The sequence below is a fragment of the Geotrypetes seraphini genome, chromosome 18, assembly GCF_902459505.1.
Source record: "Geotrypetes seraphini chromosome 18, aGeoSer1.1, whole genome shotgun sequence".
In the NCBI taxonomy this organism is placed as follows: Eukaryota; Metazoa; Chordata; class Amphibia; order Gymnophiona; family Dermophiidae; genus Geotrypetes; species Geotrypetes seraphini.
Window position 1 is genome coordinate 28,130,952 of NC_047101.1, and position 15,909 is coordinate 28,146,860.

General features: G+C 42.4%; 1 protein-coding gene across 2 annotated transcripts in view; it reads right to left on the reverse strand.

Annotated features, from left to right (window-relative positions):
- The window catches only part of LCP2 (lymphocyte cytosolic protein 2), a 200,844-nt gene that overhangs the window by 74,060 nt on the left and 110,875 nt on the right, over nucleotides 1–15,909 (reverse strand). For both annotated transcript variants that reach the window (XM_033927610.1, XM_033927609.1), the window contains exons 9-11: nucleotides 14,839–14,905; nucleotides 12,433–12,519; nucleotides 8,139–8,164 (exon numbers count right to left, since the gene is read on the reverse strand). In XM_033927610.1, coding sequence (XP_033783501.1) covers nucleotides 8,139–8,164; nucleotides 12,433–12,519; nucleotides 14,839–14,905 — 180 coding nt within the window. The remainder of the gene's footprint in view (nucleotides 1–8,138; nucleotides 8,165–12,432; nucleotides 12,520–14,838; nucleotides 14,906–15,909) is intronic.

Here is a 15,909-nt window from a genome sequence, read left to right on the forward strand (position 1 = left end):
TTGCTGATCTCTCTAACCTGGTTCTTCAATCTGAGCTACATAAATTGAGATATGAATATAACCTCTCTCTTAGTTCCAGGGCTGCTAAAGAAGTTTTCTCTACTGCTGCCTCTTACTACTCCTCTATGAACAAATGTGGTCACCACTTGGCCAATTACCTGAAAGTCCATTCTGAGCGTACGACGATCCCGGCTATAAAGGACTCATTGGGACACAAGATAATCGAGCCGAATGACATTTGCAATCAATTTCACTCATTCTATCAAAATCTCTATTCTTCTGAGTGCCCTTCTGCAGACTTATGCGATAAATTTCTAAGTCAACTGCATCATCCTACTCTTACAGAATCTGAGTCTACCAGATTGTTGGGACCAATAACAATCTCCTGTATTGAGTCAGCTATCCTTTCCATGTCTAAACATAAATCGCCAGGGCCTGATAGTTTGTCAGTTGAATTTTATACCATTTTCATGTCCTCTCTTTTACCTATACTATTGGAATTCTTCTCCCATATGATAGAGACTGGAATGGCCCATGGCTCGTTTACCGAAGCTAACAATTGTGTTGCTCAAACCGAACAAAGATCCTCATTAGGTTCAAAACTACAGACCACTCTCGTTAATTAATGTTGACGCGAAGATCTTTGTCCATTAAACTATCAGCGTATGTGGAGAAGGCTTCATCTAAGGCAAGGCAGATATTGGGTTGTATCAATAGAAGTTTCGTTAGCCAAAAGCCTGAAGTCATAATGCTGTTGTAGAGGGCCATGGTGAGACCTCATCTGGAGTACTGTGTGCAATTCTGGAGGCCACATTACAGTAAAGATGTGCGCAGAATTGAATCGGTTCAGCGGACGGCCACCAGGATGATCTCGGAGCTCAAGGGTCTCTCGTACGAAGAGAGACTGAACAAATTGCAGCTCTACACTCTCGAGGAACGTAGGGAGAGGGGAGACATGATCGAAACATTTAAGTACCTCAAGGGACGTGTCGAAGTGGAAGATGATATTTTCTTTCTCAAGGGACCCTCGGCCACAAGAGGGCACCCACTCAAACTCAGGGGCGGAAAATTTCATGGCGACACCGGAAAGTATTTCTTCACAGAGAAAGTGGTTGATCATTGGAACAAGCTTCCAGTGCAGGTGATCGAGGCAGACAGCGTGCCAGACTTTAAGAATAAATGGGATACCCATGTGGGATCCCTACGAGGGTCAAGATAAGGAAATTGGGTCATTAGGGCATAGACAGGGGGTGGGTAAGCAGAGTGGGCAGACTTGAAGGGCTGTAGCCCTTTTCTGCCGTCATCTTCTATGTTTCTATGATGTCCTTCTTTATACGACACTGGACTCAATACCTCACATCTTGTCTACGATTCACTCTTATTCTTCAATTTCTGGATATAAGCTCAATTCTACAAAAACCGAGGTCATGCCTCTAAATAGTCTTCCATGTGGTGATTTGGTGGCGACACTTGGTCTCCGATACTCCCCGGATACTCTGACTTACTTAGGTATCTCTTTTGCACCTAACATAGAGGATACTAGAAAGTTGATAGTAGATCTCATCTATTCCATTATAAGATCAGTTACTACTCAATGGTCTCCATTAAAACTTTCTTGGTGGGGTTGACTTGACTATTAAAATGGTGCTAGCTCCCAAAATCACCTATATTTTGTCTATGCTGCCTTTGGCATCTTATACAAAAATGGAATCCATGTTGTCTTCATATCTTTGGAATGGTAAAGTTCCCAGAATAGCGCTGAAAAAATTGAAATGTTCTAAAAATATGGGCGGTGTAAATTTTCCTAGTCTGTATGATTACCATCTTGCTTTTTTATGTAGACAAGGCTCTCGATGGATTTTTGACTCTACTTCTCTGAATGTCTCAATGTGTCTGAACTTGAATGTGTGGTTCATGACAAGAAGTACAGTGGTGCCTCACACAACGAACTTAATTCGTTCCAGGAGCAAGTTTGTTATGCGAAAAGTTCGTTATGTGAAATGCGTTTTCCCATAACAATAAATGTTAAAAAAAATAATTCGTTCTGTAGCATAAAATATGCTAAGATGACATAAAAAAAGATAAATTTTTGGTTATTATTTTTATTTAGATACATCTAAAAACATAATTGTTTTTTAAAACAACACACATTTTTTAAATTTAAAGACAGACTAAGTAGAGTCTAATTTTACAGTGAGAGGGCAGAGTCTCAGCGGCAAAAACTGGGACTTAACTGTTCATTTTTTTTTTTTTTCTACCGTGTTTCCCCGATGATAAGGCAGGGCCATCAAATAAGACAGCCCCCCCCTTTTTAGAAAAAAATGTAAAATAAGGCACCCCCCCGCAAATAAGCCACCCACCGATACCTGCGCTTACCCGAATCGGGTGGTACGGTGGGTGACTCCGTGTGGTCCTTGGCACCCCCGACACGATCGGGGCAAGAGGGAGCTCAAGCCCTCTTGCCCCCCCGACTCCCCGACACGATCGGGGCAAGAGGGAGCTCAAGCCCTCTTGCCCCCCCCGACTCCCCGACACGATCGGGGCAAGAGGGAGCTCAAGCCCTCTTGCCCCCCCCGACTCCCCGACACGATCGGGGCAAGAGGGAGCTCAAGCCCTCTTGCCCCCCCGACTCCCCGACACGATCGGGGCAAGAGGGAGCTCAAGCCCTCTTGCCCCCCCGACACGATCGGGGCAAGAGGGAGCTCAAGCCCTCTTGCCCCCCCGACTCCCCGACACGATCGGGGCAAAAGGGAGCTCAAGCCCTCTTGCCCCCCCCGACTCCCCGACACGATCGGGGCAAAAGGGAGCCCAAGCCCTCTTGCCCCGCCGATTCCCCAACTCCCCGACAATATCGGGCCAGGAGGGAGCCCAAGTCCTCCTGGCCACGGCGACCCCCTAACCCCACCCTGCACTACATTACGGGCAGGAGGGATCCCAGGCCCTCCTGCCCTCGACGCAAACCCCCCCTCCCCCCAACGACCGCCCCCCCAAGAACCTCCGACCGCCCCCCCAGCCGACCCGCGACCCCCCTGGCCGACCCCCACGACACCCCCAACCCCCTTCCCCATACCTTTCTGTAGTTGGCCGGACAGACGGGAGCCAAACCCGCCTGTCCGGCAGGCAGCCATCGACGGAATGAGGCTGGATTGGCCCATCCGTCCCAAAGCTCCGCCTACTGGTGGGGCCTAAGGCGCCTGGGCCAATCAGAATAGGCCCGGGAGCCTTAGGTCCCTCCTGGGGGAGGGCCTGAGGCACATGGTCGGGTTGGGCCCATGTGCCTCAGGCCCCGCCCCCAGGAGGGACCTAAGGCTCCCGGGCCTATTCTGATTGGCCCAGGTGCCTTAGGCCCCACCAGTAGGCGGAGCTTTGGGACGGATGGGCCAATCCGGCCTCATTCCGTCGTTGGCTGCCTGCCGGACAGGCGGGTTTGGCTCCCGTCTGTCCGGCCAACTACAGAAAGGTACGGGGAAGGGGGTTGGGGGTGTCGTGGGGGTCGGCCAGGGGGGTCGCGGGTCGGCTGGGGGGGCGGTCGGAGGTTCTTGGGGGGGGCGGTCGTTGGGGGGAGGGGGGGTTTGCGTCGAGGGCAGGAGGGCCTGGGATCCCTCCTGCCCGTAATGTAGTGCAGGGTGGGGTTAGGGGGTCGCCGTGGCCAGGAGGACTTGGGCTCCCTCCTGGCCCGATATTGTGTGGGGAGTTGGGGAATCGGCGGGGCAAGAGGGCTTGGGCTCCTTTTTGCCCCGATCGTGTCGGGGAGTCGGGGGGGCAAGAGGGAACCAGGCGGAGAGAGGGCAGTTAAGCGCAGTGCCTGCGCGGAAGGATGCAGCTCGGGCGACTTCGTTGTGTGAAACGAAGTTCGTTGTACGGATCAAGACATAAAGTTCGTTGTGCGCAGCGTTCGCTGTGCGAGGCGTCCGTTATGCGAGGCACCACTGTATTTGAGATTCCTCCCGTTTACTTCTCCTACAGCTTTAAATACATCGGATCCGATGATTCAGTCAACGGCAATAGCCATTAGAGAAATGGATGCTCTTTTGGATGTCACCTGGAATTCAACTACGTCATCTCCCATCTGGCTCAATCCGCATGTAACTATAAAGGATCAATATATTGAATGGAAATCGTGGATCAAAGCTGGGATATGGTCTATCTCTCAACTTTATCGCGATAAGGTCTTGTCCTCCTTTGCAGAATTTTCTGAAACCTACCATTTATTGCCCACACAATTTTTTTAAATGGATGCAATTATCTCACTCTATCTCAAAATGCTGTCATGCAATTCCATTATGTCACAAACCCCCTTGCAGTTCAGGGCTGGCGTGTGACAAACACACAGATTCGGGCGCGTCCCCTTCAACTAGGGGTACCTTCAGGATTTTTAGGCGGCCCCAGACAACGGTCTAGGCCCCTCGAGATATAGGGTAAGTACAAGGTTTCACTATATCACCAAGCAAACGAGTTCTTTAGGAAAACATAAATGGTTTATTCTGACCTCCAGGTCAAAAGATATGCAACAGCAAAACCATATCACTTTGCAGGTCATTGAACAAAAATAGTAAATTGGCAAAAATCAAACTTACAGTACATTTTCAAGCAGACAAGAACTCAGTAGGCAAAAATCGTCACAGCACACTCTGTTAGCAGTTCAGCTTTTCTCACAGCTCCTACGTGCAGGCACAAATCACACAGCTGAGACGGTTAATCTAATTAGCTCCCTGCAACGGGAGTCACAGCAACTTTCCTACAGTTCCAACTGCACTTTAAACAGTTCAGCCTGCATCTGGTTCACAAACTTGTCTTTGAATGCATAACTTGATTCAGACTTCAGGCAAGTATTATTCTCCAACTTCCTATGCTTATACAGCTCAATATATATATCCCCTTCTTCAGGTTTAACTTGGGCAGCAGAGAGAAAAAAAAACTATATGCAAAAAGAAAACACAAAACACAAACAGTTTCTCTGTTGCTGCATTCTTTCATTCAGAATTCCATACCTTCTAACTGGCCTTCTACCCTAGGGCCAGCACTGGATAGTTTGAAGGGGTTAAGACTTCCTCCAAATCCTGCATGGGATAATCCAGCACGTTTTCCTCTGCTGCCCTGTTCCACAGCTCCTCTCCTGCCTTGGGCTGTGGGAGTGACTCACCCTCATCACTCGCTCCTCCTCTTCCTGCTTGTCTCTGCCTGCTTTTAAACAGACCAGAGCCAATCCCCTTCAGCCTGTAGCGGGGGATGGGTTTTGGCTCTACAGCAGTTTTCCTCTGCCTGGGTTTTTCTACTGCAGCTACTTTCCTTGTGGCTTCTTTAGCTGTTCTAAAGCCCGGAAGCTGCTGTTGCCAACCTGCCTGCCTCTGTTCCAGCTCACTATCACTTTGATTATAGGGGCAAGGGAGGTCAGCCTCAAGTTGAGCGCCAGAATCAATCTGGTCCATTCTTCTGCACTTAATCCTATCAGGGACTGGGCTAGTGCTGGTGCTGGGTTTGTCACAATTAACTCATGAGACTCCATCAATATTGAATTGGTGTAAGGTGTTCTGTCTAAAGAGAGGTGAGGCCTCTGCCTGGTATAAGCTACTCAAATCTTATAAATACCTTCAACAGCATTACCGGCAGTTTGGGCCACTGATACCTCCCTTTCTCTCTCTCTTGATGCTTGCGAAACCATTTGGCTTACCTCTTTTAACTCACTCAGATCAGCAACATCTAAGCAATTAGTCCTTTTTCTGTATCATAGAGCATATTGGACCCCGCACAAGTTATCCAAAATTTCTAATGTCAACTCTAATTTGTGCTGGTCTTGTTCTTTGCAAATTGGTACATTGGATCATATGCTTTTTCATTGTAGTGTATTACGATCCTACTGGTCCAAAATTTGGTCTCAAATATGCAATATATTACCCATACAAGCGCCTCTCACTTTCACTATTGTCATATATGGGGGAGTTGCCATTTCACCACCCTTGTCCATCTATGATGCTAAATTGTTAAAATGTTTTCTGTTAATTGCTATTAAGATAATCCTATTTCATTGGAAAGATTTTAATGTTTTGAACTCTAACAAATGGTGGAATACAATGTGTACTTATGCGAATATGAAAAACTGATTGCAACTAACATGAACAAACTTGAAAACTTTAACAAGATGTGGCAGAGAGTATTAGAGTACTGCACCCCCTCTTGCCCTTAATGTATGTATTTTGCGTGTATATCATGATTACTTCTCATTCTACTTTTCCTTATATCTTTTGACCTTGGATACTGCTGTTACCCTATATTATCCTGCAAGATTGAACAGTCTTCATTGTTCTTTATTGTTTGACTTTTTATCTTGTTTTATTGAAAATTCTAATAAACATTATTGAACTTTAAAAAAAAAAATGATACTAATTCCATTCAGCAGAATTTCACAAAAAAAGTATCTTCAATGATGATGTTCCATTCCACAAAATCAGTAAGACCCATAGGATTCACAATTTTTAAAGTATGAATCCAGAATTTCCTACCTTTCTATTCTTTTGTTTCAGTTAAAAGGAGGTGTTCTGGATGAGTTTACAAGTGGTTTTTAGAAAGAAACTAAGGGCTCCTTTTATGAAGCCGTGTTAGCGTCTTTAGTGCGCGCAATTTTTAATCATGCGCTACCCCCGCGCTAGCCAAAGAACTACCGTCTGCTCAAGAGGAGGTGGTAGTGGCTAGTGCGTCTGGCGGTTTAGCGCACGCTATTACCCGCGTTATACCGCTACTGCGGCTTCGTAAAAGGAGCCCTAAATTCCGTGGTCTGCTTGAGTTTGAATATATCCCTGAGACAGAATTTGAAATGAGGTTCGGCAAGAACATTTTTAGTGGTCACCAGCCAGAGAAGTTATTGCTAATAAATATTTTTATGATGTTTACATTAGCATGATTTTGCAGCCTTTGTGTTAGAATTAAGTTTTTGTTTTCTTAATTAATATATGGGCACAATATTTTTGGGAAAGTCACTGGTTTTTGTTTGACAGTCACACTGAAAGTATTGGTTGGTTGAACGTTTGAGAGAAAGAGGGATTCTTTATGATGTTACTAGAGCATGTATAAATTAGTGATTTACTCTGAGACACAAGATAGAGCAGCTTCGGCTGCCTATGTTACTAAATGTTTCTCTCTAGTTCTGTGCTTTATAGCGTGCTTGTATATCAGTGTGTTTTCTTTTAAGTTTCTTTCAGCGTCTTCTTCCGGAGGCTGTTATAGGGGAAAACACCCTCCAGGGATTCAAGACAAAGTTAGACAAGTTCCTGCTGAACAAGAACGGGCACTGGTAGGGCTAGTCTTGGTTAGGGTGCTGGTCTTTGACCAGAGGGCCGCCGCGTGAGTGGACTGCTGGTAATGATGGACCACTGGTCTGACCCAGCAGCGGCAATTCTTATGTTCTTATGTGGAGATCATAATTCACACATCCAGGTCGGTGGTATTTTACTAAAGCCTCGGCCAAATGTGGAGCTTTTTGTATAATACCTGGAAGGCCATACAAAAGTGCATGCATATTTGTTGACATGCAAATCAGGAGCAACCATACATGTGGGAAAAATAAGTGGCACAAACCAGGCAATTTCCATGTTTTGCAACTTCCATATGTACAATAGCTATCCAGTCTTACAAAACTAGACATGTAAATGCAGCTAATTGGTGAGGCCACAATTTTTATGTTGGTTCATTTTGGATGCAGAAATAAACAATGTGGATTAAGAAACATGACTTCATTAATCCTTTGTGTAAAGCCATAGTTAAAATGAGCATTTCTTAAAATGATATGCAAGCCTTTGAGCTAATGTAAAACCAGACGGTGAGTTCTTTTCCCCATAAAGTTGCCTTCCCTTTGTAAAATGGGAAATACATGTATAGATTTCTGTCTTAACCAAATCATGCTCCACCTCACATCTTTGAAATCTGTATGGTACTGTGTATCTCCACCTTTAAATAGTGGCTTTATGAAATCACCATGTAAATCCTGCAATTTCATGTGGGTTCACTTCGAGGAAGTGCTTAGGGGAGTGGGTTATCCGAATGGGCAGACTTGTTGGGCCGTTGGCCCTTTTCTGCTGTCATACTCCACGTTTCTATGTTTCTATTGCACCAGTGAAAATATTCTGTTTCAGTAATTAACTTACCACCTCTGGAAATGGCAGCTTCTTCCCTGAAAAAAAATTATGGAGAGCATATAAGAAATAAAATTCTGAAAGGAACTGGATTTCTATTCTGTGTTCTATACAAATTCTCTAACTGCTCGTTATCACATCTCTCCTTTCTCATCATGAACCTATCGCAGTGTAGTCAGGCCACACCAAGTGAAAATGTTACAGGGTTTGTTTGGTTTAGCTCCCAAATATACTGTATAATTGAGCTTTTCTCTTTTGCAACCAACAGACATAAGAGAATCTGAATTTTGTTTTTCCGCCTGTTAGAGGATATAAACTTAAAAAAACATCATCAAAATCTTTTTTCCTATCAAGCAGCGTTACGGGGTACAGATTTAGAACAATTGCTTTTGCTTACTGACATTTATGGGAAATTTAGGAGACATCTAAAAACATATCTGTTTTCAAAGCATTTAGGCAGCTAATTCGTAAAAATTTTATTATGCACTATTTTGATCATTTTAGTGTCTCTAATTATTGGCTTTTAACTTTTTTTGTTCTATTCAACTTCTTTTATTCTTTTTTTTAACTATTGTAAACCGCATAGAACTTTACAGCCTTGCGGTATATAAACTGATTATTATTATTATTACTTACATTAAATGTCTCATCCAGAGCAGTGGGATTATACTTGCTTTCTCATGTTCTTTAGTCCTAATCACAAATTGACTTTTTCATAATTATTACTGGGTTGGGTGTTAGGGCTATGTCCTGTAAAATTAGATTAATAACTTGATAAGATTACTCATCAGTCCACTTCGATCTCTCCGTTAAGTCATCCTTTTGGTGGCAGTGGTATCTTGGATGCTTAATGTGTCTTTGTTGAAACAAGAACCAACATTTCACAAGGTGGAGAAGAGGGTTCTTTGCAACAAAGAGATAACTACAATGGTGACGTGTCAGTAGGTATATTATGGGTTGCTTTAAAAGTAGTGCTCCAGGGCAAATTTAGAGAGATTGGGACAAGTGCACACTGGGAAAAGGTACGTAAAAGATCTGAGAGAAACATTCTGGGAATTCAAAAGGAAAAACACTGTCAGGATGAGAAGACTACTAAGGAAGTTATTGCAAGAAGAGATTAATGCTGTCCTAGTAGAAAAATTAGCAAAGAACAGCGCTAAGCTAAATGTCGGTAATGATATGGCACTTTTGTATATCTTAAGTGCTTTGAAAATAAGCCCCTACGTCAGTTCTGATGCCTCAAAATATGCCCAAGAAGATGGTGATTGTCTCATTGCCCATTTCAGTGATGAATTCAGGGTTTCAGGTACCTGGAGGTGGTAATTTCTGGAGAGTTAATTAGAAATATGATTTGCATTTTCCTCCAATACTGAAAGGGAAAGGGGAACAGGGACAGATGGAAGGCTCTTCCCTAGCAATTAGAATTAATCCACCTAATATTCAGCCAGCAGCGGGTAGCACTTGGTGATTTGGGGGGAGTGAGGCAAACCATGTTGGAAATATAAGTTCCCACCCAACATTGACACAAGCTAAGTCTTGGCATTATTTCACTAAAGTTTGAAGTTGAATTATCATTGCAAATTGATTGTTAGCAAAGAGGATATGATTAAATAAGTCTTAGGAAAAGCCTAAGATCATATGATGAGCTGAGTGCCGCATATCTTGTGGAAAGTGAAGTAACAGAATCCATAGGAGGCACTTCTGAAGATCTATTTAAAAGGCTTTAAATACTGCATTGTGATATATTCATAAGGATATAGCAGTATATTTTGAAGTGTTTGCTTATTATTAATAATTTTTAACTCCTTGCACAGCAGATTATGCAAACTCAGGGAACTATGTTGCAGTCCAACATCACCCTCACAGCTTGGATGTTGAGAGGGTAACTATTTGCCTGAAAGTATTTGCTGGTGTTACTAACTTCCAGGAAAGATCCCTCTAGAGCAGGGTCTCAAAGTCCCTCCTTGAGGGCCACAATTCAGTCGGGTTTTCAGGATTTCCTGAATGAATATGCATGCATTAGCATACAATGAAGGCAGTGCATGCAAATAGATCTCATGCATATTCATTGGGGAGATCCTGAAAACCCGACTGGATTGCAGCCCTCAAGGAGGGACTTTGAGACCCCTGCTCTAGATGTGCCGTATAAAAAGTGGTTGAGCATGTTTTACTTCTGTCTGAGTTGGATTTGAAAACCAACACTTTAGGTACATCTTAATGCAATCGCTCCTACTCCCAACATGGAGAAGAGAAACCTATCTCTGTACTTGATACCTGTGAACTGAAGTACCTGACCTAAAAGGTCCTGCTTTTGGTGACAAGAATTTAAACATCAGAATCTAGCAACTGATCTATTTTACAATAAATTTTCAATAACAGGGTGGCTCTATGCATTCATCCTAAATTTTTCCCTATGTTGCATTTCCACCTTAATCAGTCTATTATCCTGTCAATATTTTTTCCCTCTCGCAGAGAACAGGGAAAGTTGAGTATACACATCAGATAACAAGAGAACTTTGGTGTACTATTTGGAATAGACCATAGTTCTTAGAAAATCCACCCAGCTTTGTTTCTTTGGACCCAACAGGATGAGGCTGCTATCAACAAACACATGCTATTTGGCTGGCAAACTACATTTTATTCACTTGTGTCCAAGCAGGCTCCGACTGTGATCAAGAAGAAACTGACTTTGTAATCCACTTGGGGACAAATGATCTGGCCGATAGTGGCATGCTTGAAGTACAGAGAGCATTCCAGGAGCTGGGGGAGGGTCTGAAGTCTTTGGTACAGGTACATTATAGACTTCTCTGAAGTACTGCCTAGCTTTGGTAAAGGAAACGAAAGACTTCATGATATAGTGAAGTTCAATAAGTGGCTCAACAAGAATAATATGGGGGATAGTAGAGCCCTTGTAGAACACCAAATTTGATTGGTTTCGGTTTCAATAGCACATCGTTGAGCAGTACGCTTTGGGATCTATTATTTAGCAAGGAGGTGAACCATTGTAATGCAACATCTTGGATTCCAATTTTAGAGAGCCATGCATTGAGGAGAGGATGGTCAATAGTGTTGAATGCCACGCTGAAATCCAGCAGCACCAGTGGGACATCATTACTCTTATCCATGAGTTTCCAGCAGTCATCGATGATGTCGAAAAGAACAATGTCAGTACTGTTGAATTTTCTGAATCCCAATTGGAAAGTGGATAGGGCTCTTTGTTTGTCGATGGAGTGTAGTTGATTTAGTGCTGTTCTTTCCAGGATCTTGGAGACAAAGTGTAGATTGGAGACAGGTCTAAAGACGCTGGGCACGTTAGGGTCGAGTGTGGTTTTTTTCAACATCAGTCTGATGACTGCTGACTTCCAGTTTGTGAGCACTAAGCCTCTTTGTAGATAGGTGTTGATTAGAGGAAGGATGGAGTCTACAAAGATGTCTTTCACAGCCACTGGGAGGTGTGACAGACAGGGGTCTAGGATGGAGCTTGAAGGGTGAATAGAGTCTAGGTATTTTGGTGATGTCATGTGGGAGACAGTCTCAAAGTGAGTTAGGTTCCCAATTGTAGTTTTAATTATTTTGGATGAGTCAAGGCGGGATGATGTCTGTAGCATGGTGGAGTCGAGGTGAGACCATATTTTATCTATTTTGTCAGCGAAGTAGTCTGAGAGCATTTCATTGTTCAGCTCAGTATTAAGGCATTGGTTGTCTCCTTGCGACGTTGTGAATATATTTTTTTGTTAGTTTAAAAAGGTTTGTTGATCTATTGGGGGTCTTTAATAGTTGTTGAGAGTAATATATCTTTTTAGCCCCTAGGATGGCATTTTTATATTCTTCATGCAATTCCTTCCATTTGGACCCGTCACTGTTAAGCCTGATGCAAGGACTTATGTCCTGTCAAAGGTTAGTGTAAGAGCTCGCAGCTAACTGTTGGCAGTTAGGAGCATAACTCCATGAATTTTATAACCCATGAGACTAACTCCTAGGCACACTCCTGAGCTGCCCATCCCCTCCCATATCCATGCCCTTCTAGAAATTTAAGCCAATAATTGGCAATTATCTTCAATTAACAGCCAATTATTAAATTAAGTTGCGTGTGCAACTGCCCTTATTCTATAACTTCACATTTAAGTTTACACTTGCGACATAAATTTGGGTGCAAGTTGATAGAATCTGAGGTTAAATGTGCATCCCTACTGATTTACTGTAGAGTTCAGAGTGGGGTGGGGGGAAGGGGTTTACAGTAACTCTCTCCTGGATCACAAGGGAGAGTTACAACAGCAGAACAATCCAGTACACAAAAAACACTGACCTTGCGGTATGTAATCTCTGTCAGGATTTGGAGCTCCTGGATAAACAAATGGAGGCTTTTTGGTTCTGTCGACAACAGGAGGAGGGGCTGAAAAAGGAAAATCAGACATTACTTCATATGAAAATAATAAAACCTTCTAATGGTGATCTTATAAGATCACTAACTGTTAGCTCTAAATTTACCATATCAGTGAAGAGGAGTTTCCCCACCAATATGCTTAAGAAACCTAAGGGAAAAAAACCATCCATGGAAAAAATAGGGGTCAATATTCAAATTTTAGGCCAGTACTTGTACATGGCCTGGCATTGAATTTTCAGGTTCAATACTGGCAGTGGTCAGTAAAACACTTATCACTGCCAGCTGAATAATGGACCCAGAGAAACATAGAAAAATTACATATCCTGGAAAGAATCAACAGACATCTTAAGGCTAAAATTAGCATAGAACATATTGATAGTTGGATTGTTTGTTCAATGATGAATTAAGAATGAATGTTACTATGCTGCAGAAACAATATAAAACCACTCTTACAAGTGATCCCTCTTCTTTCTGCACCCCCACCCTAGCAAAGCTTGAATCCCTCCTGGCCTTCCCTTCTCTAGCAAAACATGGCCCTCCCCCTAAGTCATAGTAGGCCTCTTGGGCCTTCCTGGTCTAGAAGTCTAGTGGCTGTTGTGCTAGGAGCAAACACCACTTGCTCCCACCCCTCATGGCTCCTGTTAAAAAATGGCTATTGGGACCTCTAAAGGCTGATCCCTAGCAAATTGATCTACCACTAGGGTGAACAACAGTGGGGTACACGGACATCCCTCTGTAGTACTCATACAAAGTGGAAAAGAGTCAGTCAGAGACCTATTAATGCATCATGTATATAACAGCCTTTCTGTGAAATTTCAAGTTTTTATTTGTATTTGATGAATCGCTTATTCAAGTTACTAAGCGATTTACAACTTCGTAAAACAGGTTTATATAAGTAAGCAAAATAACTTAAAACTAACAGTTTAGAGACATACACGAAACGTGAAGGATAGAGGGGTAAAGTTACATCTTCATAGCTTAAGAAAATAGACAAAAAACAAGGAAAAAACAATGGGATTGGTAAATAAAACTGCACCATAATATCTTCATCTAGAAGAGAGAAAGTTAAAGATTGAACGCGTCTTTAAAGAGGTAACTTTTTATAAGTTTTTTGAATTGGCTAAGGTCTTTTTCTTCTCTAATATACTGGGGAAGAGCGTTCCACAGTTGGGGGGCCATTACTGAGAACATGTCATGTTTTCTATTGCCTATGATTTTCAATGATGGGACCATTAGGAGTTTTTGGGCCGTCGATCGAAGAGACCAAGAAGTATTGTGGGGGATGAGCATTCTATTGATAAATTGTGGTTCTTGAAAAATTAAAGTTTTAAATACAAGAAGTAATATTTTGAAAGTAATGCGGTAACTAATTGGGAGCCAATGGAAGTTAATCAGTAGGTGGGTGACATGATCATATTTTTTACCGTTGTGTATAAGTTTAGCAGCCGTGTTTTGTATTATTTGAAGGCGTCTTTTTTCCTTTTGTGTAATATTAATTAATAGAGAGTTGCAATAGTCAAATTTGGCAATTACCAGAGAGTGAACTAATATATTAATTGATTTCGGCTCGAGAAATTTGGAAATTGAACATATCATACATAGTTTGTAAAAACACAGTTTGACTGTATTGCTTATATGATCGTGGAACGAGAGTTTATCATCGATGATAACACCTAAAATTTTTAAAGAAGTCACTGACTAACTGAATATTGTTAAGGGAAAATGGAATGCTCAAGTGTATATCTTTTTTCCACGGGAAAAGGAGTGATTTTGTTTTTTGGATATTTAAGGCTAGCTTGTTAGAGCGGAGCCAATTTTTTATTGTCTCTAGTTTCTTATTAATTTCGTTTATTTCCTCTATGTTCTCTGGATTTAATGGGTGTAAAAGTTGGATATCATCAGCATATGTATATGTAGTGAAGCCTATTGATTGGCAAATGCTCAGTAGTGGAGATAGAAAAATGTTGAACAATAAAGGGGAGAGAATGGAACCTTGGGGGATACCATAAGTTAAAGAATAAGCTTTAGAAGTCGTATCATTGTATCTAACCATGGATGAACGGCTGGTAAGAAATGAAATGAAATGGCATTGTGGCAAATTGAAACCGCCCTATTTCTGATCCCAGCATTTTATCATGATCAGAGTGTAGGTGTGAATCTGGGCACCTTGATGGGCACATTGGAAGAACTATGCAGATCTTTATATAGTATATCCAATACTGAAATACTTTTGAAGGAAATAAAGTCTTAGAAATTCTTCCCTACATCTAGAAATGGATTACATTTTGCTACAATACTATTTCCAAACAGAGAGCATTTGGCACTCACGCTTTGAATGTCTCACACTTCTTCCACTGCTAATGTCATTAAACTGTGATGAAAGGGGGATTGTGGGCTGCAGGAAAAAGGGAAAATAATTAGAACTCAGACTGTTGCGATAAGCTCAAGCCCACCTCTTACTCTTTGATGGTCTACAGTGACAAATTTTCCTGGAAGCAGACCCTAAGAAATGAAAAAACAACCCAGCTCACATGCACTTCCTGCTTTCTTGTATAGAATTTTAAGAAATTAGAAGCTTTATTTTTTAGAGCTTCACTCAATTAAAGTTGTCCCTTTCTTCAAATAATCCCAAAATGTTGGATTTCAGAGTGGAGCTCCACAGGGGATTTACCATTTTCCCATTAAAAATTAGTTTGCAGGCCCAGGAGTATAGCGTTCTTCTGGGTCTACAGTCTCTGTAGTAAGATTGAAAATTGACATTACAATGAAAGCAAAATGACATCTGCAAAAATAGTTTCTTGTAAGCTAAGACATCATAAGCGAGGAGGGCCATTTTCAAAAAGGACGTCTAAGTCTGAGTTGGATAGTTCCTGCAAAACGTGCAAAGTCGGAAGCACAGAAACAGCCATTTTTCAAAGCCAAACTGCTAGACATCCCCCAAAAATTTCTGGGGAAAATCACGTAGTTGATTGCCTTGACCGACAGAACATCCAACCCATAGGATGCCTAATTTTATACCCCATTTTCGACCACAGAAATGTCCAAGTTGGAAACTTCCAAATCCAGACCATTTGGATGTGGGCATGGCCCTCATTGCAATGAACTGGCCACAGACAAGGCAACAGAGCAGTGGGACACCTTAGAGGGCATTTCACATAAAGGATGCCAGAAATACATCTCACCATAACCCACTTATAATTTATGGTGAGCCCTCCAAACCTATTATACCCACCTGTCTACCACCCCAATAGCCCTTATGCCCTATATAGCAGTATAGAAGGGTTTTGGTGGCCACAAACTTCCTACCATAAATGTAGTGGTTAGAGTAGCTTATGGTCCTGGGTTCTCCTCTCTATGGTTCACTAGCCCACCCACCAGGCTACTTAAGACACCTGGGTG